At 34.9% G+C, this 25694-nt stretch overlaps 1 protein-coding gene across 3 annotated transcripts in view; it reads left to right on the top strand.

The window, feature by feature from the left end:
- The window catches only part of Akt (AKT serine/threonine protein kinase), a 236926-nt gene that overhangs the window by 46805 nt on the left and 164427 nt on the right, over window positions 1–25694 (top strand). For all 3 annotated transcript variants that reach the window (XM_090399753.1, XM_090399751.1, XM_090399754.1), the window contains exon 3: window positions 5875–5990. In XM_090399753.1, the coding sequence (XP_090255879.1) occupies window positions 5909–5990 (82 nt within the window). In that variant the 5' untranslated portion in view covers window positions 5875–5908. The remainder of the gene's footprint in view (window positions 1–5874; window positions 5991–25694) is intronic.

Here is a 25694-nt window from a genome sequence, read left to right as displayed (position 1 = left end):
CTTGGGCCAGCTATCTCTGATTGGGTACCAGTGGAGATTGAACTGCCCACTCAGTCTCCCAAAAGTTAGATAGGGCTAAAATGGCCTCGCCTACTCCCTATATGGGAATAAAAAGGCATTAGCTGTTTTTTTTTTTTTTTTCTTTAATAATATAGAAGAGAATTTTGCTTGCATGTGAGATCAAGGCTATGGTTCTATAATTATTGCATTTGTTGATATTTCCTTTTTTGTGTATTGGGATAAAAATGGATTTTACCTAATCATCAGGCCAATCTCCTGTCTCCCAGATTTTTCTTTCATCTCTTTCATTTTGGCTGCCTAGTCTGTGAGATCTCAGGACTATCATGTTGTGGTCTCTCCTTTTTCCAACTTTTGCATTGAAATCACCCTTAATGATCAAAATGTTTCTTTTCGGTATTGCATCTATGGCTAAAATCCCTGTAGAAGAGGTAAATGGTCTCTTCGCCTGCATCACTTGTAGGGGCGTAAATTTGTAAGAGTGTGATTGACAAATCAGTACAATACTGATTTGCACATACATTTTTTGACAATTATTGCTACTTCATTTCTGCTTATAGAATGATGTCCAAGAAAATAAATTTTATTGCCTAGCTGTAATTTAAAGTGGTCCTTGTTTTTTGAATCTGTTTCTACATTTTGTTTGTAGTAATCCTTGTACATTCCAAGTGCCGAATTGTGGCTGAGAAAGGTATCAGTTTTTTGAACATCTTAGGTTCTCACAGCAAGTGTCAAGATTAAGAGTGCATGTTCCTTTCTCTGTGCCCGGAGGTACTAAAATGATGATAAAAGTATGTCCACTTTTATTATCATTCTTCATTGTGGCAGTGGTTGTCATGGGAGGAGAATAGAGTGGTTTCCCCTTGCCTTCTCTACCACAGAATTGTGGTAGAGAAGGTAAGAGGAAATACCTTCTTATTTCTCTACCTTCTTACCTTCTCTACCACTTCTCTATTGCCAGTAACCCTGATTTAGCCATGCCAAATAGCTGCTCAGACATGAGTCCTTTGGTGATATTACATATCTCTAGCCTCATGCCAGTTCTAGAATGTGCTGTTGTCCACTTCCAGGAGATCTCGCTTAGTCTGACTCCTACCCAAATAAGACCTAAGCAACTGCCGGTATAGCTCTCTAGGCTGTCACGTGGCAAGCCTCCTTACCATGTGAAAGTGGAGATACCTTCAAGGGGAAATTATTATTTACACTCAACTAATTACAGAAAAATGTTTAAACAGATATTGCCCAAGTTTTTACTGAACTTCTGAAAGTTATCTGGATAAAAATTGACGTTTGCTTGGGAGATCTGTTTTCAGTTCTTTGTCTGAAGAAAACATTGACTCTATAAGCAATACAATATTCCTCCTTTAGTTGGAAATGACCTGGGTTTGAATCCCATATAAGACACGAGAAACATTCAAGGGCAAGTCTCATTTGTTGATGGCAAGACTTCTCATAGAAACTTTGATTTTAATTTTCGCAAAGGAGATGTGTCTGCCAAAGAGCACACATATTGTCATAGGCATAATATAGTGGGACTATTAATGTAATCATTATCAATATTGTGGTTTTGGTTTGAGGATACATAGCGGTTGGTCGGCGAATTTAGTGCTCATGTAAAGTTCGTGAATTTTGTCTGTTTTTATTGTGTTTTCCCTTAGAAAATTAGTCTTTTGTAGTATACTAGTGTAGATTTTAGTGTTTTATAGTGTATTTAGTATTTTATCATATATTTTTATTAAGATATTTTAATATTTAGTATATGTTTAAAATGGTGCCAAAAAAGGACAAGAAAGGTAATGCTAAAAAATGCACCGCAGACGAGAACAAGAAGGTTAGCCCTGCCAATGAGGTTATTGTGCATATGGAGGAGGTTAAGGAAAATGAATTAACTGCCAAAATAGTGAAGTTGAAGCAGATCATCAGAGAGACAATGTCGGAATTGCAAAAAGTTGAGAGACATTTAAATGAGCATAGGGAGAAAAAGAAAAACGAACAGGAAAACAAGAAACAACAAAGCAAGGAAACAGGTAAGTCAGGAAATAATGAAAATCAGGTAAGTGATGTTGTTAGTAAAAAGAAAGAAGTTATTTGGTATGGTGACTCTGTAATAAAAAATGCTATAGATGAGAGTATTATAACATTGAGTTTTCCTGGAGCGAAAATTAAAAATATAATACAAGTAATTCAAAAACAGAAAAGTAAACGAAATCATAGTTATAGTAGGTACGAACGATTTAACTGGAGATAAGTTCAGCATGAGAGAGGACACGAAAGGGTTGCTGGAAGAGGTAAGAGTGAGAAAGTGAAAATCGTTAGCATTTTACCTCACTATGATAAAAATGAATTAAAAAGAAGGGTTATGGTGGCAGCCAATTCGATGCATAGGCTATGTAGAAGGAATGGATGTGAGTTTTTGGGTGTGTGGAGTGAGTTTGAGGGAAGATTGGATTTGTTTAAGAGGGATGGCCTATACCTGAATGCGTTTTGTCAGGAGTCTGGAACAACTAATAACTGGTATGAGACCTAACACAGAGAGTCAAGGAAACTAAATTATAAAGGGAGGAATAGTGTGAATGTGAGTGTAAGAAAGACAATGGTATATAACCGTGTTAATAATGGTAATGTTGACGAGGCGAGAACGATTTCGGGTTTGTGTTCGTCCAGTTCGGACCCATCATGTGTGCAAAGATGTCTACATGTGTAAGGCATTAGAGAAGAATAGAGATCTAGTTGTCCAACTGTGTCAGGCAGACTGCAAACAAGAGTATACAAAAGAACATGCAGGTAGATTATTATATCTGTACATGAATGCTAGGAGTATCAGAAACAAAGGGGTATAGTTTGTTGCCTTAGTCAGTATGTTGCGACCTCAGATTGTAGGAATTAATGAGACCTGGCTGTCAGAATCAGACCTACTAACTGGTATTGAGTGTCATGGGTACAGTATTTTTAGGAAGGATAGAGTGAATTTTTAGGAAAGATGGGAGAGGAGGGGGGGGGCTTGCTGCTAATGATATTAGATGACTTAAATCCAGTTAGAGTTGAGACCTATGAATGTAGTAATACTACTAACAATATTTCATGTGACAGTGAGTTTGAAGCCATCTGGTGTGAGGTGGAATCTAACAAGACAAATTACACAGTGGGGTGTTGTTACAGACCTGGTGGATCAATTGCTAGTGATGAAGAAATGCATCACCAAATACAAAAGATGAGCACGAAAAGAGTAATCATAATGGGAGACTTTAATTATCCAAATATTGATTAGTAGCAGTAGAATCTGATGAGAAGAATGAAAATACATTTATTGAGCTGTTGCAGGAGAACTTCCTTAAGCAGTATTCAATTCTTGATGCCTGGCAGTTTATTAGAATGAATTCATTATAACAATGTTTGCTGTAATGAGGGTTTACTGTAACTAGAAAAAAAAACTATTTTTTAATGGTCATGAGTAACTACAGTAAGAGCCTGTTAGTTTTCTCGTTAAATGTTGTGACTTCTTCTGGGTTAATATGTAAAAATAAAGTTGGCAAAGCTATATAAGAACTGCTACAATATAAATCATAGAAATGTGTGGAACGTTGGAGGTGGCATGAGTTTTCTGTCATTCAGCATTGTTTGAATTTGGTTGAAAAGTCTGATGTATGAAAATATCTGATAGGTGATTTCCCAATATCACGTCTTATTTCAAAACTTCTTGAAGTCTGGCCTATGTATGAACGGCCTCAAGAACATAGAATTCTGTATATTCCAGGACATTTGTAGAAGGGTTGTGATCTTTGAAGAGATTAGTGATTTTGATAGAAAGTATGCCAATGTAAAGAATGGAAACTGAGTTGTTGTAGTGAATATCAAGTTTTGCCTGTGGAGCTGGATTTGCCTGCATGAGTTCTTTTGAATATTCATCGTGAACAAGTTGTTGAAGAATTTGTAGTTCTTCATTTTTTTTCCTCATCTCTTAGGATGGAGACTGCCCTTTGAATGATGCCAATTTTTGTGAAACATAATTCCTAGAAGATGAATGGAGATAATGCCTGATGTAGGTAGGCTTGCAGTATACATTGTGTGAAGCCCTTTAGCATTTTTGGTGATTAAAACATTTATAAAGGGTAATCTTCCTTCACTTTCTAGGTCCAATCTAAATTTAATTTTATGTTGGAATAAGTTTATAGATGAAATAAAATCATTTAAATCTATAGTGCTGGATCTGCAGAGCAGATCCAGCACTATAGATTTAAAATTTAGTTTAGTTGATCTTAAAATGACTGTCTCCAAAATTTTAGACAGGGTAATGCAGCCATACATGTTGAGGTTTGTGGAGTGTATGTATGCCTTTATTGACCAGAAATAGTCTCTCTGACTAGTAACTATTTCTATACAGAACATTAGTTTTTCCATGGAATTCTATGTGAAGTGGTTTCCAAAGCATTATTTTGCCAGTCCTGACTTGCATAATGATGGTAATAAATTTATATCTATTTCTACAGAGAATTATTTCTCTGTATTTCTACAGAGAATAGTGGGAGATCAGGGGAGAACCAGAGGTCATCCCTGGAAACTGTATAAAGAGGGTGTGAGAGGAAGGCCTTTTTTCATGCAGAGTGTGAATGATTGGAATGTCTTGCCTGAGAGTGTTGTGTCTGCGGGGAGTTTGAGCGTGTTTAAGACATGGTATGATGAGATGTGTGTGTGATAAAAGGACCTCCAAGATGAGTCTTTGACTCCATGAGGTCTTGGGGTAATAATAATATCTATCTTGTGTTTTCTGAGGTAGGTGTTAAAAAGATCTTCTTATCTGTCCATTGTACCTTTGCATACAACTGAATATCCCAATATCATCAGATTAACACATGCAGTTGGCGGAGAAGTATTTGATTTTTCGTCTATTGAAGGTGTTGAAGAATTGATGGTTGGTGACAAAATAATAGAAGCTGTCCATGAAAAAGAAAAAAAGTGATGATGATGAAGAGATTCCACTTACTGCAGGATTAATTGAAGAAGGGCTTCAAATGGGTAGTCAATTACAAAGTCATTTTCTTACACATGATCCAAATGCCGAACAGTTTAAATGTGAACTGAAGTCATGTATGGTGTGATATGAAGAATTATACAAAGTTCTAGTCAAAACAGGATCTCAATGATTAATTACAGAGTTCGTGGTAAAAAAAAATCAATCTTCAGAATAAATAGAAATTAGTTCTAATTTAGTTCCTTTTACTGAAGAAAACGTTTCCCCATTACAGTATGAACAGGATGACCAAAGTGTTTCAAGTGATGGAAGTGATTTAATTCCAGTCTCACACAAAAGAATGCGGCTACTGTCAGAAAGTGATGATGAATAAAATTTAAGTAATAACGATATGCACAGGTGTATTTGGAGCTTTTCAAATTTCTGTTTTATTAGTGGTACACTATTTTCTTTAAGAAAGATACATATGTATGTATGTACTTTAAATAAGTATTTAAAATAAAAAAAACATTCCATTAAAATTAATGGAATTTCATATGGTTTGTTTGAAAATAATTTATTGTTCATATCAGGTTTTCACATCTGGAACCATTCTATTTTTTCATATGCACTATATTCTTTTTTACACAGTTTTCATTTACACGGTTTCCTCTGGAACCAATCTACTGTGTAAATGGAGAATTGGGTGTATTTTGAAATTTGAATGTGTCCTAAGTTAATGTGTCCTTTCTCTTTGGCAACCATAGTCCTGAATAATTAGCATAATTTCACATTTATTAATTTTTTCTGAAATTAGAAAGCCCAGCTTTTAATTTTTACATTTTAACTTCACTTTTAAGTTTCTTTATTGAAGTATGCTACATTAGTTTATTTATTTTTTCCAAAAGATAACAAGAAGTGATTTCATAGTGGCCTTTTAAAATGAGTGGGCTCTCTGGGCCCGATTTGATGCTTCCACAGCCTCCTGCAACAATTGTTAAAGAGGGTTGGCTTCTGAAAAGAGGTTAGTTGCTTTTGTTGACTAATATTCTTACATTTATTGGTGAACATGAAACTGTCAGTATATGCAAAAACATAATATTCAATTTTCATTACATGATTTTCTTCTTTACAGTTATATATGTTAAAAATTCCAGAATTTAGTATTAACAGTAATGTCCTTGACCAGTACACTTGTAGGTGCTGTACAATGAAAATTTTTGAATATGAACCTTACCATCTGGAATCCTGTTGCTACTCACGATCTACAACTGATCTCCTAGCCAACATACCCACCTGATATAAGCCATGGAATGATTTGTATACTTGTGGTCATTCTAGACATTTTCAGGATTTGTTCCACCCTTTGTACATGGTTGTCCAAAAGCTGAGGATGAACTACATTTTTTACCTGTATATGAAAAATTTTTCATGAATACAGCGAAATGTAGATATTAACTTATTGCCAACATATTAATAAATTATGTTGCACAAAAAAAAAAAGTGTTATAAATTTTTTTATACAGGTTAAATTGCAATACTTTTTGGCAAGAGTTACAAATTTCCTAAGGATGTAGTGAAGAAATTAATGTACAGTGCTTACAGAAAACTAGGCAAAGAAATATTTCAGAATGGAATATATCCATCCCAAAATGTGATGTACCTTTCACATTGTCGTACCATGCTTAGCACCAAGTGATTCAGGAGTTTTTGAGGCAAACTGGCCCATTCCAAACATTTTCTATGGAATTGAGATTTAGGGAGTGTGCTGGCCACTCGATTCAGTTATTATCCTCAGTCTCCAGAAGTATCTCCACTACTCATGTACAATGTGGTATTGCCATCCATATAAATGAATTCTTCGCCTACAGCACCACAGAACAATCAAACATGGTGTTGAAGAACTTCATTGCAATATCGTTCACCAGTTATAGTCCCTTTTTCAGCACTTGTAGCTCAGTGTGTCCATTAAGTATAATGTCTCCCCAACTCCATGATCCCAGCACTTGCATACCTATCCCTCTCAAGAACATTCTTACAATGGCAAGCAGTATCACTCATGCCAGATCAAATGTTGTCTAGAATTGGAGGGAAGACTAAAACAACTCTCATTTGTAAAGAGTACATTAACACATTGGTGTCTTGTCCAAGTTTTATGCATACAACACTACTGAAAACATGCTCTACGATGAGCTGTGTAAAAAGAGACTCAGACTACAGGTCTACTCGTAGCAGACGTCTTGCCACCGTTTGTCGAGATATCCACATACCTGTGCTTGAATGGTGCCAACTTGCAAGCTATAACCTGCCACGGTACAGTGATTATGTTTTGTTGTTATAACCAAAAATCTGTCTTCATGCTTTGTGGTAGAGTGAGAGCAATCTCTTAGTAAACATTTAAAACACATTTCATTGGTTTGAAATGCTTCCAGAGCCTGAATGCAATATTATGTGAGATTCCAAACTCTGGCAATATCAGCAATTCTGTGGCCTTCTTCAAGCTTTCCAATGATTCTTCTCTAAGTGAAATCATCTAGATGATTTCTTTGAAACATTACAAAAAAAATCTGTTTGCAACTTTATTCCTTCATGAAAAGAGCTTCCTTCAAGCACAATTCGTTTAACGCAGCCTTTTATCCTGTTGAGTGCTACCACGTGATCTGTTTGTGCACAATTAGAAAATCTGAATGTGTACCCACTTTCTACTTGAAATAGTCTGAATTCGTAGTTTTAATCTTCAGAAAAATATTATTAGTCTTTAGGTTTTGGACACTAATGTATTTGGGTGATCACTCCTCTTTAGTTATTCACTACATGTCATTGCTTTACCTCCTGTCATCTGTTTTCCCTGCTATTCTCTGAGTATCCATGAACTCCATTCTCTTGTTCATCTTCTTCCTGCATATTTGATCTTTGCTAAAATCAGATCTTTTCCATAGTATTGGTGATTACTGTACAGTCCATTCCACTTTTTATTTGACAATATTTGTAGCATTCACCTGTTCCGAACAAGATCTTCCATATTCGTTGCCTTAAATCAGGAATGGGCCACCTTTCCTAGTTCGGGGGCAAAATTATCATTCTGTCTCCGAGTCAAGGGCCGGACCAAATTATTAAATAAAATAAATTAATATTAAATGAATTAAAACAAGTCGCTACTTCATATTTCATTTATTTATAATATACTGCTTTGGTATAAAGTTCTACATAAATTTTATAATATAATGAACGACATAACAATTTAATGTGAAGATTGGCCTTGTACTTCAGCTACGAGACTATCAATATTGATGTTAATATTACTAAAGGATAATTGCATAGAATTTTCGAGGTTTTCGTCCGTTATTCTTGTCCGAATTTTTGATTTATTGTATTTCATCCTCTAAAAAAACTGTTCAAACATATATGTGCTGCTGAAAAGACAAATGATTTTTCTTGAAAAGGCACGTAAATTTGTATATTTTTCTTCCACCAAATAAAATTTATAAAAATCCGTCAAAGCAATGTTGTTAAATTGTGATTTTAGCACTAAATCTGCCTGAAGCTCAATAAGTTACATCTAAGTTTTCTGGCACATTATTTACATCAGCATCCATCGGACGGCAAATATAGCAAATGGAGTCTTTGTTTTTGAAGTCAGCAAACCTTGTATCAAATTGCTCTATTAGTGCCTTCAGTTCATCTCCATAACAATTATTAGGGATGTTTTTATGAGTTGCTAGAGTAGGAAAATGATAACAATTTTTAGCTCTTATCTGACTTTCCAGCAATCTTAGTTTATTACAAAAAAAAAGCTTTGACATGTCCATGCAGTTCACGAACCAATTGTCCTTGTTTTTGCAATTTAAGATTCAGTTCGTTTAGGCATCCGGTGACATCTACAAGGAATGCTAAATCACACTCCCACTCATCATCTTTTACTTGGTTAATTGTGTTTCCTTTTATGTCCATATCATCAGCCATAATTTCTATCCGTCAGACAACAGTACGTCTCGACAAATGAATATTCTCAAAGTCTTTTTTCTTTTCAGGACATATTATACTTGCAACATCCAGCAGACATTCTTTGATAAATTCTCCTTTACCAAATGACTTAGAATGCTTAGCGATTTTTTTGCTTACCACCAAGCTGGCTTTGACAATGCTGTGGGCTGCGTTCTTTGCTTGTTGAACATTTGCTGCTGGGTATCCAAGTTCTTCAACTTCTGTATTTCATCTTTTCGTAGTTGTCCATCAATTTTTGGGTGATTCGCACGTCTCGAAGTAAAGTGTCTCTTCAAGTTATATTCTTTGTTGACAAATATGGATTCGTTGCAACAGCAAACATACAGGCAAACCTTTATTCAGAATAAAATAATAATCCTCCATCCAGTTGTCTTGAAATTGATGATTCTCTGCATCTACTTTTCTTTTTTTTTGCAATAACCCCTGACATTGTCCCAAATTTATAAATGATATTCAGAACTGTCAAACAAAACTGTTTTCTACACCGCAGGCACTGAACAGAACACAACATCAATGCAGGCACCGAACAAAGCACAACACCTACGCAAGTACTGAACTGACACGTTGTAACATGTTGACACATGCCGCTAGTCAAAGTTGAAAAGAGACCTTGGTTGGAGAAAACAGTGTGTGTTTTGTGCAAGTCATATGACATCAGCTTAATGTGAGTTAGTAGAACACACCATGTTTTTTCCAACCACAAATCAGACAAACTTCGCTGAAATAGATTAGGGCCGGATCCGGGCCGGGGGTTGCTCATATGTGCCTTAAATACTGATTTTGATGTTCTCTCTAGTGAGGATGAAAACAACCTAAAGAAATGTACTGCTACAAGAATACACGTCTGTCATGGACTAACTGACTGACTTTTGATTTTTGTGCAAGCACATACATCTACAGCTTCCTCATCCTCCAAAATATTTGATGTGCCTTTCTATTGAAGACATCTTTTCACCCATATTTCACTATTTTTGTACAAAGTGTTCATCCACCTACCATCTTTAAAATATTTCAACATTTCGGATAGTGCATTATATAAATTTTAATAATGAAATACCGTGAGTGGCATAATTAAAAGAATGCTCAAAAAATTCTAAAAACAAAGGAAAACTCGCATTAAAACTTTATTACTGTAGAATGTTTGCCTGACAATGCAAAAATTTGACAATAGTAGACAATTCTGAAAAACAGCACTTGAGTATCTAATGTAGGATGACTAAATAAGATCAATAATATCCCAATTTATTAAAAAAAATTATATAAATATATACATAAACAAAATAAAGTTAGAAAGGATTAGCATATTTAAAAATTACTATCTCCCAGAAAGGGGATAGACATAGACCTTCGGAACAGTTTTAAGTTAAAACAGACAAGTAAAGTTTCGCACATTTCTTTATAAAGATATGCTATGAAGAAACAACTATTATGAAGGACTCTCGTCTTGTTCCAATAAACAATGTTTAGTGTCAGTAGCACTCCACAAGTCCAGACTACTTGATCTCCTGGTATTTAATATAAGACTTGGATTCTTCTAGATGAATAAAAGCAGATCTTCTGGTTTGACCAAAATAACCCACAAAAACAGGGAATCTGGTAGATACCTGGATAACTGAGGGGTGAAAGCTAGTCTTTAGAGAAACGAGATGGGGCAAAAGGCAACAAAAATATTCAATGGTTTTAAAAATTTTGCTATGGATTCAGTATTGCTATGCACATAAGGGATCAGAATGAGAGTTATTTCTTCTGTACAAAAGAGGTAGAGATAGCAAAACTGTTAAAAGCTTTTTTCGATGAAAGAAAAAACTAATGTATTAATAATTTATATATATATATATTAATAAATTAATATATGAGATCTATGTCTAAAGTCTTAATAGTTCCAGCCCTTTGAGTAGGATGGTGATGAGATTCAGCATAGTCTTCTGAAAAACTGAAAACTGTACGTTACCATCTGGTTGATGAAGAATTTGAAGATCTAAAAGGACTAATTGGTTATTTACTTCTTTTAAGGTGAATTGGATCTTGGAGTGAAGTGCATATAATTTTGTTGATTAGAGCAAATTACAAAAATATCATTTGCAATTCTCTACCAATGTGTAGGTCTAGGAGAAATATTATTATTACATCACACCTCCAGGGAGTCCAAAGACTCATCGAGGGAGGGCATCTACTCCACCACTCTTTGTTTCACTACTCCACCAACCTTCATCATCTAACATCAATGCCATCTACTGCCAACTTCCACCACTAGTACTTTCACAGACAATCACAACATCCATGCCCATGCTTGGATTCGAACCTGCAGCCTTTTGGCTGGAGAGTGGATACATTAACCACTCAGCCAACCAGGCCGTGTACTTTATCAAAAGTACATTGTTCAAAGTGTTCCGTAAAGAAGTTATGGTAGATAGGCTTATACATTGGCCATACATTGTTCAAAGTGTTCCGTAAAGAAGTTATGGTAGATAGGCTTATACATTGGCCATAGTAGGACAGTTTGCAGTTGCACACTGACCTACTATTGCCAGCTGGTCTTCTTTGGAGAAGGATGATATGTGTGGAGATCTTTTATTGGATTTTTATGTGGAGATCTTGGAAGAAAAAACCTTAAACTCTGCCCTACACAAACCCACTGTCTGACTATGCTATATTGATGATGATGTACTTCATTTGGCCTGTTCACATTTTCTTCACACATCTAAACAGTCAACACCCAGGATCCAGTTTACCATAGAAATGAAAAACAACAACAGTATCCCATTCCTAGACACCCTGATTATACACCTGCCTGATGGATCCCTGGCATTCTCTGTCTACAGTAAATCCACACATACAGGTAGATATATTCATCAGCAGTCACTGTCCCTCCCAACAATATGGGATTATAAAAACCCTGTGTAACAGGGAAAAATTAATCAGTTCTGATAACAGTGCCCTAACTACTAAATTTGACCATATTCTCAACACTTTATTAGCCAATGGCTACAATCCCCAAAAAATCTCCCCCAAAAAATTAAAACTCTGTAACTGCAACCCTCCTCTCTCTCTCTCTCTCTCTCTGTTCAGGGCAGAGATTACTCAAGGAAAAATGTTAAGGAAAAATCCTTAACAAAAATCATAAGGAAATACAACCTTACAATCGCTTACAGACGACATAAAAAATTGGCATCCCTTATCTGCTCCACTAAGACCAGCTACATTCCCTAGATCTACCAGGTCCCTTGCAATAAGGTTACTTCAAACTGTCCTGCTATGGCCAGGCAGGACAGCCAATATCAGAATTTTTGAACATAAGGACTACATCTAGTTCCATCATTACAGCAACTCGGGACTTGCTGACCATGCTTTTTACACCCACCACAGGGTACTCTCAAAGAAAGCCTCCCTATTACACTGCTGCTTATATGTGACTTAGATAAGAAAGTCTATTCCTTGAATTTATCTCAGCCCTGAAAAACTTTCCAAACCTCCTCATGTTTCGGTGCATGAAACTGTTCCAAATTTGGGAAGCACTCATCCTAAGATCTTTAGCTCAACAACCAAAACCACCCTATCTAACCCACTAGGAGGTCCCACTTAGGATTCCTTAGAACACACAACACTTTATAAACAAAATTAAAAACATAACACTCAGCAAAGATGGTTTATTAGTCAGTTTTGATGTTTCTGCCCTTTTCACAAATGTCCCAATCAGTGACACAATTCTCCTACAGAACAAATTTCTGCCTGACATTACGGCCCTCTTTGTCCATGTACTACGTTCCAGTTACTTCATGGCAAAATAAATTTTACCTACAAAAAAAAAGGGTACGGCCATGGGCTCGCCACTATCCCCCCCCCCCCAATTGCTAACTTTTATATGGAAGCTTTTGAACAAAGTGCTCTTAATTCCTTTACTCTAAAACCTACAGTGTGACTTAGATATGTTGGATGTTTTCGTTATCTGGCCACATAGTTGACAAACATTAAACACATTCCTTAGCCATCTGAACAAACAACATGAATGCATACAATTTACTATCGAAATTGAAAATCAGAAATTGCTCCCGTTCCTGGATACATTGGTCATCACACGTCTTCCCTCAGGCAGTCTATCCTTCACTGTGTTTACTGCAAACTGACACATACTGGCCAATATATACATGATAACTCATATCACCACCCATTGCAAAATTTGGAGTCATTAACACCCTTAAAAACAGAGCTATAACAATTTGCTCTAATCAACAAGCTCTTAAACAAGAATTAAAGCTTATTAACAACAATTTATAAATAATGGCTATAACAAAAATACCATTAATAAAGTTCTTCATAAAACTTCATCAAAAAAGAATATAGATTACAGTAAAACCATAGCCATCCCATATACATTAAAGGGTTATCAGAAAAATCAATAGAATCCTACACTATTATAATCTCAATGTCACTTTTAAACCACCTATAATTAAAAAAACATATTCAACTCCTCTAAGGATCCTCTCCTCTCATTGGCACATTCTGGAGTTTATTACATCTACTGCACCTGTAACTTATCTTATATTAATGAAACTGGACGTACAATCCCTATATGTAAAAAAAAAAAAAAAAAAAAAAAAGGACACATTAAATATAACAATTTCGTGAGCATGCCTCTCAGATCACACTCTCAGCACCCTACCAAACTGATTGGAAAAGTACCTGCTCTTTACATCATACAAAAACCTGGTATGAAAGAAATTTTAAAGAAGCCTGTGAAATTCTGATTAACCACCCTAATCTCAACAATAATGGTGGCATTAAAATTCCAAGAATTTGGATGGTACATATTCAGCCTAATTAGTATTTAGCATACTTTAGGACTTGAAGTAATTTTCAGCTTTTATTGGAAACTATTCCATACCAATCGGTTAAATTTTATATGTATAATCACAGTTTTTTTTCTTTTTCTTTTTTATTTATATATATATATATATATAAGCATGTTGCTCCCCAACTCAGTTTTGTAACCTAATAGATGATAATAATAATAGGACTCTTGCGTTAATGTAGTAAAGGTGTTATTTTTCCCCACCAGAGGTCAGGTTGGTCAGTAACTTTAGCAAACCATGTAGATTGTAATGCAGCTTGTTTCTCTGTATATATGTGTATGCTCCAGATGATGACCTTGATATGAAAGTCGAAATGTCGAGTGTTCATTTTGGTTTATATAAGTTTTGCTCTAACACGGTAGTTGTCTCCATAATTTTCTACTTAGGATTCTAGGCCTGACTTTGGTCAATTTTCTTCAATCTCATTTGCCCAGTGTTTAATTTTACATGCACATATCATTGTTTTTTGTGATCCCTGATGATGGCAATGTAACAATTCCAAAATAAAGTATTAATTAAGGTTATAATAATTAATATTTCAATATGTGTTATTTCCTGAAAAAGAATAGTCACGAAGAAGTTGGCAAGGAGAAATAACCAGAATTTATTACAAAATGAAATAGTTATCTGAAGGAAGCTTCTTGAAGTAATTCAGTGATGTCAGATAAAGGAATATTAGTAAAGCATGATTCAACATTTGAACTAATCATCTTATCGGGAGCATCCAGATGATCAGAAATTTTCTTTTTAAAATCCAAAGTGTTTTCCATACAAGTATCAGTTCTAGTTGAAATGGCAAGTAAATTGGATAAGAATAGAAATATAAGTGGGACTTCCTATACAGTCTACAACTGGTCTTAGTGGATTATTGGTTTATGAACTTTTGGATAAATGTTCAATCAAGATGGACAACCAAAGGTTTTAAGCTTTTTCTTTTAATCTTCATCCCAGTTAGAAACATTATCGATAAGAGAATTGAGTCTATTTAGCTGATTACAGGTAGCATCAGATTTGAAGGGCTATAAGTTTGAATAGTCTTGAAATAATAGAGACATAATAAAATTAGTTTAATCCTTTATCCAAGTGTGAGCAAACAAAGTTTGCGCCTGAAGTATCTTCAGGACTAGGGTAAGGTGATACCACACCAGGGCAACTCGTTGCAAAGGTGGAGAAAGATACCAACACTCCTATCTCAGTATCTCCTATAATGCAAAACACATCTCCTTGCGGATATGTCTAATGTTATGCATTAAGGGAAGGGCCACATTAGTGCATAACATTAGACATATCCGCAAGGAGATGTGTTTTGCATTATAGGAGATACTGAGATAGGAGTGTTGGTATCTTTCTCCACCTTTGCAACGAGTTGACCTGGTGTGGTATCACCTTACCCTAGTCCTGAAGATACTTCAGGCGCAAACTTTGTTTGCTCACACTTGGATAAAGGATTAAACTAATTTTATTATACTCTAACCAAGTGAAAAATAAACTTTCAAATAAACTTTCAATAATAGAGACATGTTTCTTTTAGTCTTTTCTATCTTGAACAACAACAGCCTTTCCTTTATCAGTTTTAGTAATAATTAAATTGTCATTCTTCAATGATTTCAGTGCTTTAAATTCAGTAAAAAATATTAGGACATGGAGGCTTGGCACTAAAAAGAATTTTTGCACATTTGAAATGAATCTTTTAGCTGTTTTAAGAGATAAAGATCAATGACCTGTATCTATGCTGTGAGAAAAGTCCATAAGGGGTACCTTATTGGGAGAAATGGTGAAATCGTGTCCTTTTTGATAAAAACAAAAAATTTCAGCCTGTGTGAGTGAACAGTCGGAAATACTGATGATGAATCTATCCATCAGACATTATGAGTACTACTTCTAAAGTTGCTTACAAGTGAACTGAACTTGTGTTTTAAATCATCATGAGAAGCATTAAAAACACGTTGGCAAGAAGTGGGTGAAATGCATAGAGTAGTATTAAAAATTTTAGCCAGTAATACAGATGCCATAGCGATCTTGATAGAATCAGTTTCTCTATTTAAGAGTGCTAAAGATTTTTGCTTCATAAAGTTGAAGTGACTTGTAGCCTATAAGTAAATCTGGTGCGCTTTAGGTAGGATTACCATATTTTAAGAAAGATAATCCAGGAGGCCTGTGTAGCTCAGCGGAAGTGGTGCTTGCGTCCTCTACTCTTGGTCGCTCGAACTTAGACTTATGTTTAAGTCTAGTTGCCAACTGGAGGAACTTTTTCTAAGCCTATCTTCAACCGGTTCCTGAGTCAGTCGATCTCTGGCATGGGCAAGTGGGTTTTTCATCCTGTAAACTCAAGAAAATCGACCGTAGTACCCACGTTATTTCAGACAGTAACATATCCTATTAGGATTAGGTACCAAGAGATAGCAGCACTTGTTTGCCAGTCTCTTCATTAGTGGCCGCCTATACTTAGTGTTAGACATGGGCCAGCTATCACTGATGGCTACTGGTGGAGATTGAACTGCCCGATTAGTCTCCAAAAGCTAGATTGGGTATAAAGGCCTCGCCCTATAAGGGAATAAAAGGCATTAGCTGATTTATTTTTATTTTACTTCATGAAAAATTAATTTCAATATTAAGAAAGTTGATGACTTATATTATACACCCTGCATGGCAAACAAAAGTTGGTATGAAGAAATAATAGGAAATCATAGAGCAAGGAACTCAACCAACAATTACTCAAAATATTGAAAAGTAGATTTCATGCCTTCTGCAGCAGGTCTATTGTGAAGATGATGTGGATGGCCAGGCTTCTTGTTTCTGTTCTACTCCAGTATATTTTTCATTAGATAGTATTTTCCTTAAAAATGGTTTGTTGGATTTTAAATGGTCATAAAACTCACTACAAGAATATTTGGAATTCACTTTCACATTTAAAAGTTCCTTTACTGTTGACACCTGCAATCAACCTCTTTCTGGTGACCAAATGTTGCTGATAGTTGAGACAACCATTTATCTTGAATGCTTAAAGTTTCTGAGTCCATTCTTGTTTTAGTTGTTGTACAACTGTGTTTAGCATTGACCTCTCATCAAATAATTCATCTATGTTTACTGAATTATGTACTATCGTATTAACAAAATTTGCACAATGTTATAAATCAGCCCAGTTCACATCAGAAGTTAAAAATATCCAATTAAATTTTTCCGCCTGTTCATTACTCTTCTTCCAGGACTGTAAATAGTTTATACTGACTTCATAAAACTTGCTGATCATAGAAATCTTCTGATTAATTTCACCATTTCATACTAACTTAACTGTTGTTTTGGTAAATGGCACAAATTTATGTTAAAATTTTTCTTTAAGTTTATTTTCCAATTCAGAATATTTCATTAACATCTGTTGCAGTTATATAATTGGACTCACTTGTGATTAGTTTGAAATAATTGTAAAGTTCCATGCAAAACAAAAGATATACTTCATTTACTGGATTTTCAAAAAAAATCTTGTAAAATTTTTGGACATTGTTTGCTTGAAAGAAAATGTGACTTTAGACCCTCAAATATATATAAAATTCTTTGTATTGCAGGAAATCTGCCCAAAAATCATGAACTACTGTGAGACAAAACTATTGTATATTCGATGTCTATAAATTCTTATAGACTATTTTTTAAATTGAGTAGTTCTGACTGTGTATACATGTATATATGAAAATATTTGTATATTTTAATTACTATCATTTCAATATCCACAGGTAGTGGATCTGCAGCAATCTGAACAATTATTTACTATATGTGCCAAGTAGCCAATGCCTAGAACAAGACGAGACAAACTTCTTTCAATTTTTTCCTATACATTTTTTCTTGCCCCTCCTATTTATTCCTCCAAAATTTGTATTGGTTTTATCAGTGCAGTAACATATCACCTTTATAACAAGAGAGTATTTCTTGATATTTTTCAAAAGATAATCACACAAGATGTCTGAAGTTTCTCCTGGTACATCTTCAAAATGTAAGAGTTTTATCTGAATCCTGTGATCTAAAGTACTGGACCACTATAGGGACTAGTTTTATGTCTTTATGATTTGAACTATCAATTGTTACAATTATGTAGCTAACAGTTTTTAAAGCATCCAACATTTCATTGAAAATTAATAGCTATATCACATTTATAATTATTGCTTCGGTTTTTCTGTGAGTGGCTGAAAATTTTGGTTTGAATAACTTTTTTAATTAATTTGGTGTATAGTCTGTCTTGAAACTGATTTCATTCATTGCAGAATGATAAGCAAATATGGCTTCTTTAGCAGTATATTTAAGGTCATCATCAGTAGCATCAGTTCAATAAAAATAAGCAGCAATATTAGAAGAGGAAACACTACTTACTGCTCTCTTGTGTTTAGTACTTTTAAATGATCTTCTACATCACTTTTTCCCTTGTGTGTGACTGAGAAATCTCCATTATATAATGTGTAATGGGGACTTCTCAGTTGTACACAAGGGAAGCAATCACTGTCATTAAAAGGTTTTAAAAACTTATACTCAGTTTGCAACTTTTCATTGAAACTGCATTTTCTCTTTTCCATGATAAGTAAAGTAAGGAATACACAAACTAAAAAAAAAAAAGGTAGCAGACTCTACAGACACAAACATCAAACACACAAGTAGAATTATTGTGGAGAATCATAAGCACTGGTAATTTAAAGATCCTGGACTTTCAATCCTGGACACAGCCCTCGACGTAATTACAAATCTAGGACTGTCGGCCCAATCCTGGATGTCTAGTAACCTAGCTTTAGGAGACCTATAAACTTAGTAAAGTTTATTATTATATGACACCTCCTAGGACTCGTTACAGGAGGGCACTCTACTCCACTCTGTTACACACATCGCACTGTCTTCCCTGCTACTTAATTTTCCTGCTAAAATTAATACAACTACCATCGATCAATGCCATCTACCACCCATCACCACAAAAAAAAAAGTATTTTTTTTTGTCTGTCAATTGTGTGTGTTCTGAAAGTGATTTGCCTTTCTTGCATGGGATGAAAAACCAGAGTTTCTGGGAGGAAAAAACCATGCTACTTCTGTATGAGATCAGCTAACTCACCTTCAAATGAAAAAGCCCATATAAAAATTCCTCTCATCATGACGAGTATTGAACTTAAGCCTTTTCCATTTGAAGGGTGCAGTATACCATCATTCTTCTAATTGCACTATGGAGGTGCTATAAGTCTCCTAATTATACTTCTGATTTCAGAATTTATAATTTATCATGATCAACAATATTTAGAAAAAGCAACTGACACAATGAAAAAGGAAAAGTTGGTCCTTGTTGGGGATCTAAATAGTAGAGTAGGAAATGATTGTGAGACATACAAAAATATTTTGGGAAAATTTGGAGAAAAGAGCAAAGCTAATAATAATGGCAAATATCTGTTGGATTTCTGCTCAGGACATGGACTGGTTATTACTAACACCATGTTCCAACATAAAAATGTGCACAAATTCACATGGAGAGAAGAGGCTAGGAATAAGAAAAGTCTCATTGACTATGTTATTGTTGATAGTGATGTTTTCTCCCTGGTGCAGGACACCAGAGTGTACAGAGGATTTGAAATTGGAAGTGATCACTATTTAGTCTTGAGCAGGATAAAATTGAATTTCATATTGAAAAGAATAACATGTAAGAAAGTTTTAAAGCGAATAAAAGTTGAGCAGCTCTCAGATGTAAACTGTAGACTAAAATACAGAAATATTATTGAAAAGAAAATGAAAGAGTTTGAGAACAGGAATCAAACCTTGGAGATTCAGTGGCAAACTCTGAAGGAAACATTGATTGATTCTGCCAGAGAGGCATGTGGTGAGGTTGTGTGCAAAGATAAAAAAATCAGAACTCCCTGGTGGACACAGGAAGTTAAAGAGGCAGTGAAGGAAAAGAAGAAAGCATATCAAAAGTTCCTGGCAAATAAGTCAGCTTTTACTCTTACAGAATACAGAGACAAATGTAAGAAAGCTAAACAGTGTGTAAAACTAGCTAAACAAAAGTCATGGGAGGACTTTGGCAAGAATATAGAAAATAAATATCAAGAAGGTGGCAAAATATTCTGGAGGTTGTTGAAGAAGCTTAGGAATGGAGGAAAGAGTGCTGTAAAAGGAATTAGAGATGATAAAGGTGAAATGAAAACAGGAGAAAAAGATATCCTTGAAGTATGGAGTAATTACTTTGAAAAACTGCTAAATGAAACAAGCAGTGATGACAGCACAGTGATAAAAAACACTGACCAGGCATGCAGTCAGGAATACATATCCATACTTGAAGTAGAAAAAGCCATCAAAGGCTTGAAATGTGGAAAGGCAGCAGGAGTAGATGATATTCGACCAGAAATGCTGAAGTATGGTGGTATAAGAGTCTTACAGTGGCTGCACTGCATAGTTCAGAAAGCCTGGACAGAGGGACGAATTCCTGATGATTGGAGTAGAGCTCTCATAGTACCCATATATAAAAAGGGAAATAAAACTGAATGTGAGAATTACAGAGGTATTTCCCTACTGAGTGTTCCTGGCAAGATCTATGCAAGTATACTTGAGAAACGGTTGAGAAGAATTGTGGAAGAAAAGCTTGGTGAAGAACAAGCTGGATTCAGGCCAAATAGAGGCTGTCAGGATCAGATCTTCACTTTACGACAAATAGTCGAGAAAGCATGGGAATATAACAAAGATCTGTATTTAAGTTTTGTTGATTTGGAAAAGGCATATGACAAGGTGCCAAGAGAGAAGCTATTCAATACGCTGCAGTTATATGGTGTCAATGGGGCATTATATCAAGCAATACTTAGTCTGTATTTGAGTTGTGAGTCAGCAGTTAGAATTGAAGGAAGTACAGGAAGATGGTTTAATGTTAAATCTGGTGTGAGACAAGGATGTACATTATCCCCTCTGTTATTCATTATCTATATGGATCACATTATGAAGGAATGTGGTATTAAACCTGATATCAAAATTGGAGATGTTAATGTCAGCTCTTTGCTTTATGCGGATGATGTTATACTTCTAAATAAATCCGCTACAAGTCTGCAAGATTCTCTGACTAAATTGAATAGCTGTTGTAATAGATATGGTATGAAGGTTAGCAATAAAAAGACAAAGACAATGAAAATAGGCAGAATCATTGAAAATGTCAACTGTGTTGTGAATGGAGAACCTGTGGAACAAGTAAAACATTTTAGCTACTTGGGCACAATTTTTACTGAAGATGGTAAACTAAATATAGAAATAGACAACAGAATCAGCAAAGCTGGTATCGTGGGAAGTCAATTGAATAAATTCATATGGAATAAGAAAGAAATTAGTCGGAACACTAAATTAGCTGTATACAAAACTGTGTTCAAACCAATTTTAACTTATGGATCTGAGAGCTGGGTCAGAAGTAAAACACTTGACCAAAGACTAGAGACCGCAGATATGAGAGTCCTGAGAAAGATTAGAGGCGTGAACAGATGGCATCAATGGCAATATCATATTAAAAATGAGGATATTAGGAAAGAACTTGACATTGTCAGCATCCAGGAATGCGTTAGCAGAGCTAATCTCAGATGGTATGGTCACTTAAATAGAATGGGAGAGGAAAGATTAGCAAAACAAGTGTTCTCTGCCAGGTTGGCAGGAAAACGACCCAGAGGAAGACCAAGATATAGGTGGATTGATACGGTACAAAGTGCCTTAGACGATAGAAATATAAGATCTGATAATGTTGGAGTCTTGACAAGTAACAGACTGATTTGGAGGAAAATTGTAGATAGGAAGTTAGTAATGATGTAATTTTTTCATGTAGTACTGTCATATCCTGTACACCCCTTGAGGGTACATGGCAGGAATTTGATGATGATGATGATGATGATGAACAATATTTTGATATGTACCTCCAGTGGGTATTCAGGTTACTAATCCAGCACTACATGATGGTTATAATGATTTTAATTATTTTAATGATTATAATTAATCATTATTATATATTCTTTTAGGGTATATGCCGAACTTATTAGCTAGGAACTTAAGATATGCTTTCTTTTTTTTTTCTTCCCAGAACTGCTTCTTTAACTACTTATGTCCACCATGATAGTCTTATTTTTCTATTCTTGCAGACAACTTCATCATATACCTTCTTAGCTGAATTAGTCAATGTCTTTTTCAGAGTTTGCTACCAAGCTGAGACTTCATGGTTTGGTTCTTGTTTTCAAACTGCTGCAAATTTTTTTTCAATAATGTTTGCATAGATGAGTCTACAATTTACCTATAAAAGCTGCTCAACTTTAATTATTTTTAAAAACTTTCTTACATACTGTTCTTTTCAATGTGATATCCATTTTTATCCTGCTTAGTACTAAGTAATGGTCTCTTCCAATTTCAAATCTTCTGTACACTCTTGTATCCTGAATGAGCATGAAGATATCACTGTGACCTAATCAGTGAGGCTTTTCTTATTTCTTGTGTCTTCTCTCCATGTGAGCTTGTGTACATCTTTATGTTGAAACAAAGTTGTACACAAAGCTGTGTTAGTAATGACTAGTCCGTTGTCCTGAGCAGAAGTACAGTAAATGCTTACCATTATTATTAGCTTTGCCCTTTTCTTCAAAGTTTCCCAAAATGTTCCTATATGCATGGTGGGATTCAGTCGCTACTCTGCTGTTCAGATCTCCTACAAGGACCACTTTTTCCATTTTCTCTTTGTCAGTTGTCTGTTCTAATGATGTAAAGTAAAAAATTCCTCCACTTCTTTAGATGAATCTTCTGTGGAAACATAGCACAACTAAGTTTCGTTGTTCATTTTTCTATTTTGAACTTTGCCAACATAACTCTACTTGAAACTGCCTTCTAATCAAGAAGTTAATCTTCATGTTTGGTGTTGAATGCTATTGCTACTCCTTCCTTCCCTTGATCATTATTGCCTGAAAATAGCATCTTATTATTTAATAAGATGCTATTTTCATGTACTTATTATTTAATAAGATTGTACCTGTTTCTATGTTTTTTTCCTTAGTAATGCCAATTATGTACACGAATAATGTCTCAGAATTATATTTCTAAAACATAAAATGGCTCGATTTATTCCTACCTATTGTGAAATAAAAGAAGTTCATAGGTCTCCTGAAGTCCATTGGATTTACTTAAAAGCTAGCAGTTCACTTTTAAATTATCAAATTTACTAAGCTAAAAAATCTTGCCATCTCTTAAATAGAGAAATCAGTTCTATCATGATCACTTTCAGATTCTGTTTAGTAGCTGAAGTTTTTAACGTTATTCTACTATTTCATCATGGGATGAAATAGTAGAATCTCTTCGCAGTGTGTCTTTAATGTTTCTCATGATAATTTTAAGTGGTGTATGTCACTGGTTCTTATGTCTGTGACATGGATATTTCTGGCACACTAAAACAGGATGAACTCTGTTTTTTATCAAAATGACGTGATTTTGCCATTTCTCCCAATAATGGTACACCTTATGGACTTCTTATGGACTTTTTTTTTCATAGCATAGATAAAGGTCTTCGATCCACATCTCTAAAAACAGCTAACAAAATTAATTTTGAAAGTGAAAAAATTATTTTTAGCACCAAGCCTCTGTTCCTAATCTTTCTTTATTTAAATTTAAAGTGTTGAAATCACTGAAGCATAACAACAATTCAATTATTACTAAGACTGATAAAGGAAAGGCTGTTTTGTTCAGGAAAGTAAAGAGTATGAGAGAAAAATCTATTACTTCGAGACTATTCAACTTATAGCCCCATCGCATCTGACCCTATCTGTAGTCAACTAAATAGACTTAATTCTTTTATTGATGATGTTTCTAATGGAATGAAGATCAAAACGCTTAAAACCTTCTTTGGTCATCTACCTTGATTGAATGGTCATCCAAAAGTTCATAGACTGGGTACTCCATTAAGACCAGTTTTAGACTGTACAGGATGTTCCACTTATAAGATTTCTCTTCATATCCAATTTACTTGCCACTTCAACTAGAAGAACTAATACTTATATGAAAAACACTTTGGATTTTAAAAATAAATTTTTTTAAAAATTTTATTTAAAAAATTTTTAAAATTTAAAATCATATCAGAAGCATCCACATGATGATCCCGATATGATTAATTAAGATGTTGTATCATTGTTTACTAATATTTCTTAATCTGACATAATTAAATTATCATCATCATTCAGTTCCTGCCATGTACCCTCAAGGGGTGTACAGGATATGATAGTACTACATGAAAAAAACTACATCATTACTAACTTCCTATCTACAATTTTCCTCCAAATCAGTCTGTTACTTGTCAAGACTCCAACATTATCAGATCTTATATTTCTATCGTCTAAGGCACTTTGTACCGTGTCGTTTTGCTGCCAACCTGGCAGAGAACACTTGTTTTGCTAATCTTTCTTCACCCATTCTGTTTAAGTGACCATACCACCTGAGATTAGCTCAAGTAACGCATTCCTGGATGCTGACAATGTCAAGTTCTTTCCTAATATCCTCGTTTTTAATATGATATTGCCATTGATGCCATCTGTTCATGCCTATAATCTTTCTCAGGACTCTCATATGTGCGGTCTCTAGTCTTTGGTCAAGTGTTTTACTTCTGACCCAGCTCTCAGATCTATATGTTAAAACTGGTTTGAACACTGTCTTGTATACAGCTAATTTAGTGTTCTGACTAATTTCTCTTTTATTCCATATGAATAAAATTGACTTCCCACCATACCAGCTTTGCTGATTCTGTTGTCTATATCTATATGTAATTTACCATCTTCAGTAAAAATCGTGCCTAAGTAACTGAAATATTTTACTTGTCCCACAGGTTCTCCATTCACAACACAGTTGACATTTTCAATGATTCTGCCTATTTTCATTGTCTTTGTCTTTTTATTACCATATCTATTACAACAGCTATTCAGTTTAGTCAGAGAATCTTGCAGACTTGCAGCGGATTTATTTAGAAGTATTCCGCATAAAGCAAAGAGCTGACATTAACATCTCCAATTTTGATATCATGTTTAATACCACTTTCCTTCATAATGTGATCCTTATAGATAATGAATAACAGAGGGGATAATGTACATCATTGTCTCACACCAGATTTAAAATTAAACCATCTTCCTGTACTTCCTTCAATTCTAAATGCTGATTTACATCTCAAATAAAGACTAAGTATTGCTTGATATAATGCCCCATTGATGCCATATAACTGCAGCGTATTGAATAGCTTCTCTCTTGGCACCTTGTCATATGCCTTTTCCAAATTGACAAAACTTAAATACAGATCTTTGTAATATTCCCATGCTTTATCGACTATTTGTCATAAAGTGAAGATCTAATCCTGACAGCCTCTATTTGGCCTGAATCCAGCTTGTTCTTCACCAAGCTTTTCTCCCACAATTCTTCTCAACCGTTTCTCAAGTATACTTGCATAGATCTTGCCAGGAACACTCAGTAGGGAAATACCTCTGTAATTCTCACATTCAGTTTTATTTCCCTTTTTATATATGGGTACTATGAGAGCTCTACTCCAATCATCGGGAATTCGTCCCTCTGTCCAGGCTTTCTGAACTATGCAGTGCAGCCACTGTAAGACTTTTATACCACCATACTTCAGCATTTCTGGTCGAATATCATCTACTCCTGCTGCCTTTCCACATTTCAAGCTTTTGATGGCTTTTTCTACTTCAAGTATGGATATGTATTCCTGACTGCATGCCTGGTCAGTGTTTTTTATTACTGTGCTGTCATCACTGCTTGTTTCATTTAGCAGTTTTTCAAAGTAATTACTCCATACTTCAAGGTTATCTTTTTCTCCTGTTTTCATGTCACCTTTATCATCTCTAACTCCTTTTACAGCACTCTTT

Source organism: Typopeltis vanoorti, chromosome 10, assembly GCF_054136105.1.
Source record: "Typopeltis vanoorti isolate ZY-2024b chromosome 10, IOZ_Tvanoo_1.0, whole genome shotgun sequence".
Lineage (NCBI taxonomy): Eukaryota > Metazoa > Arthropoda > Arachnida > Uropygi > Thelyphonidae > Typopeltis > Typopeltis vanoorti.
Note: the sequence above shows the minus strand (reverse complement) of the source record. Positions and strands in the feature narration are given on the sequence as shown.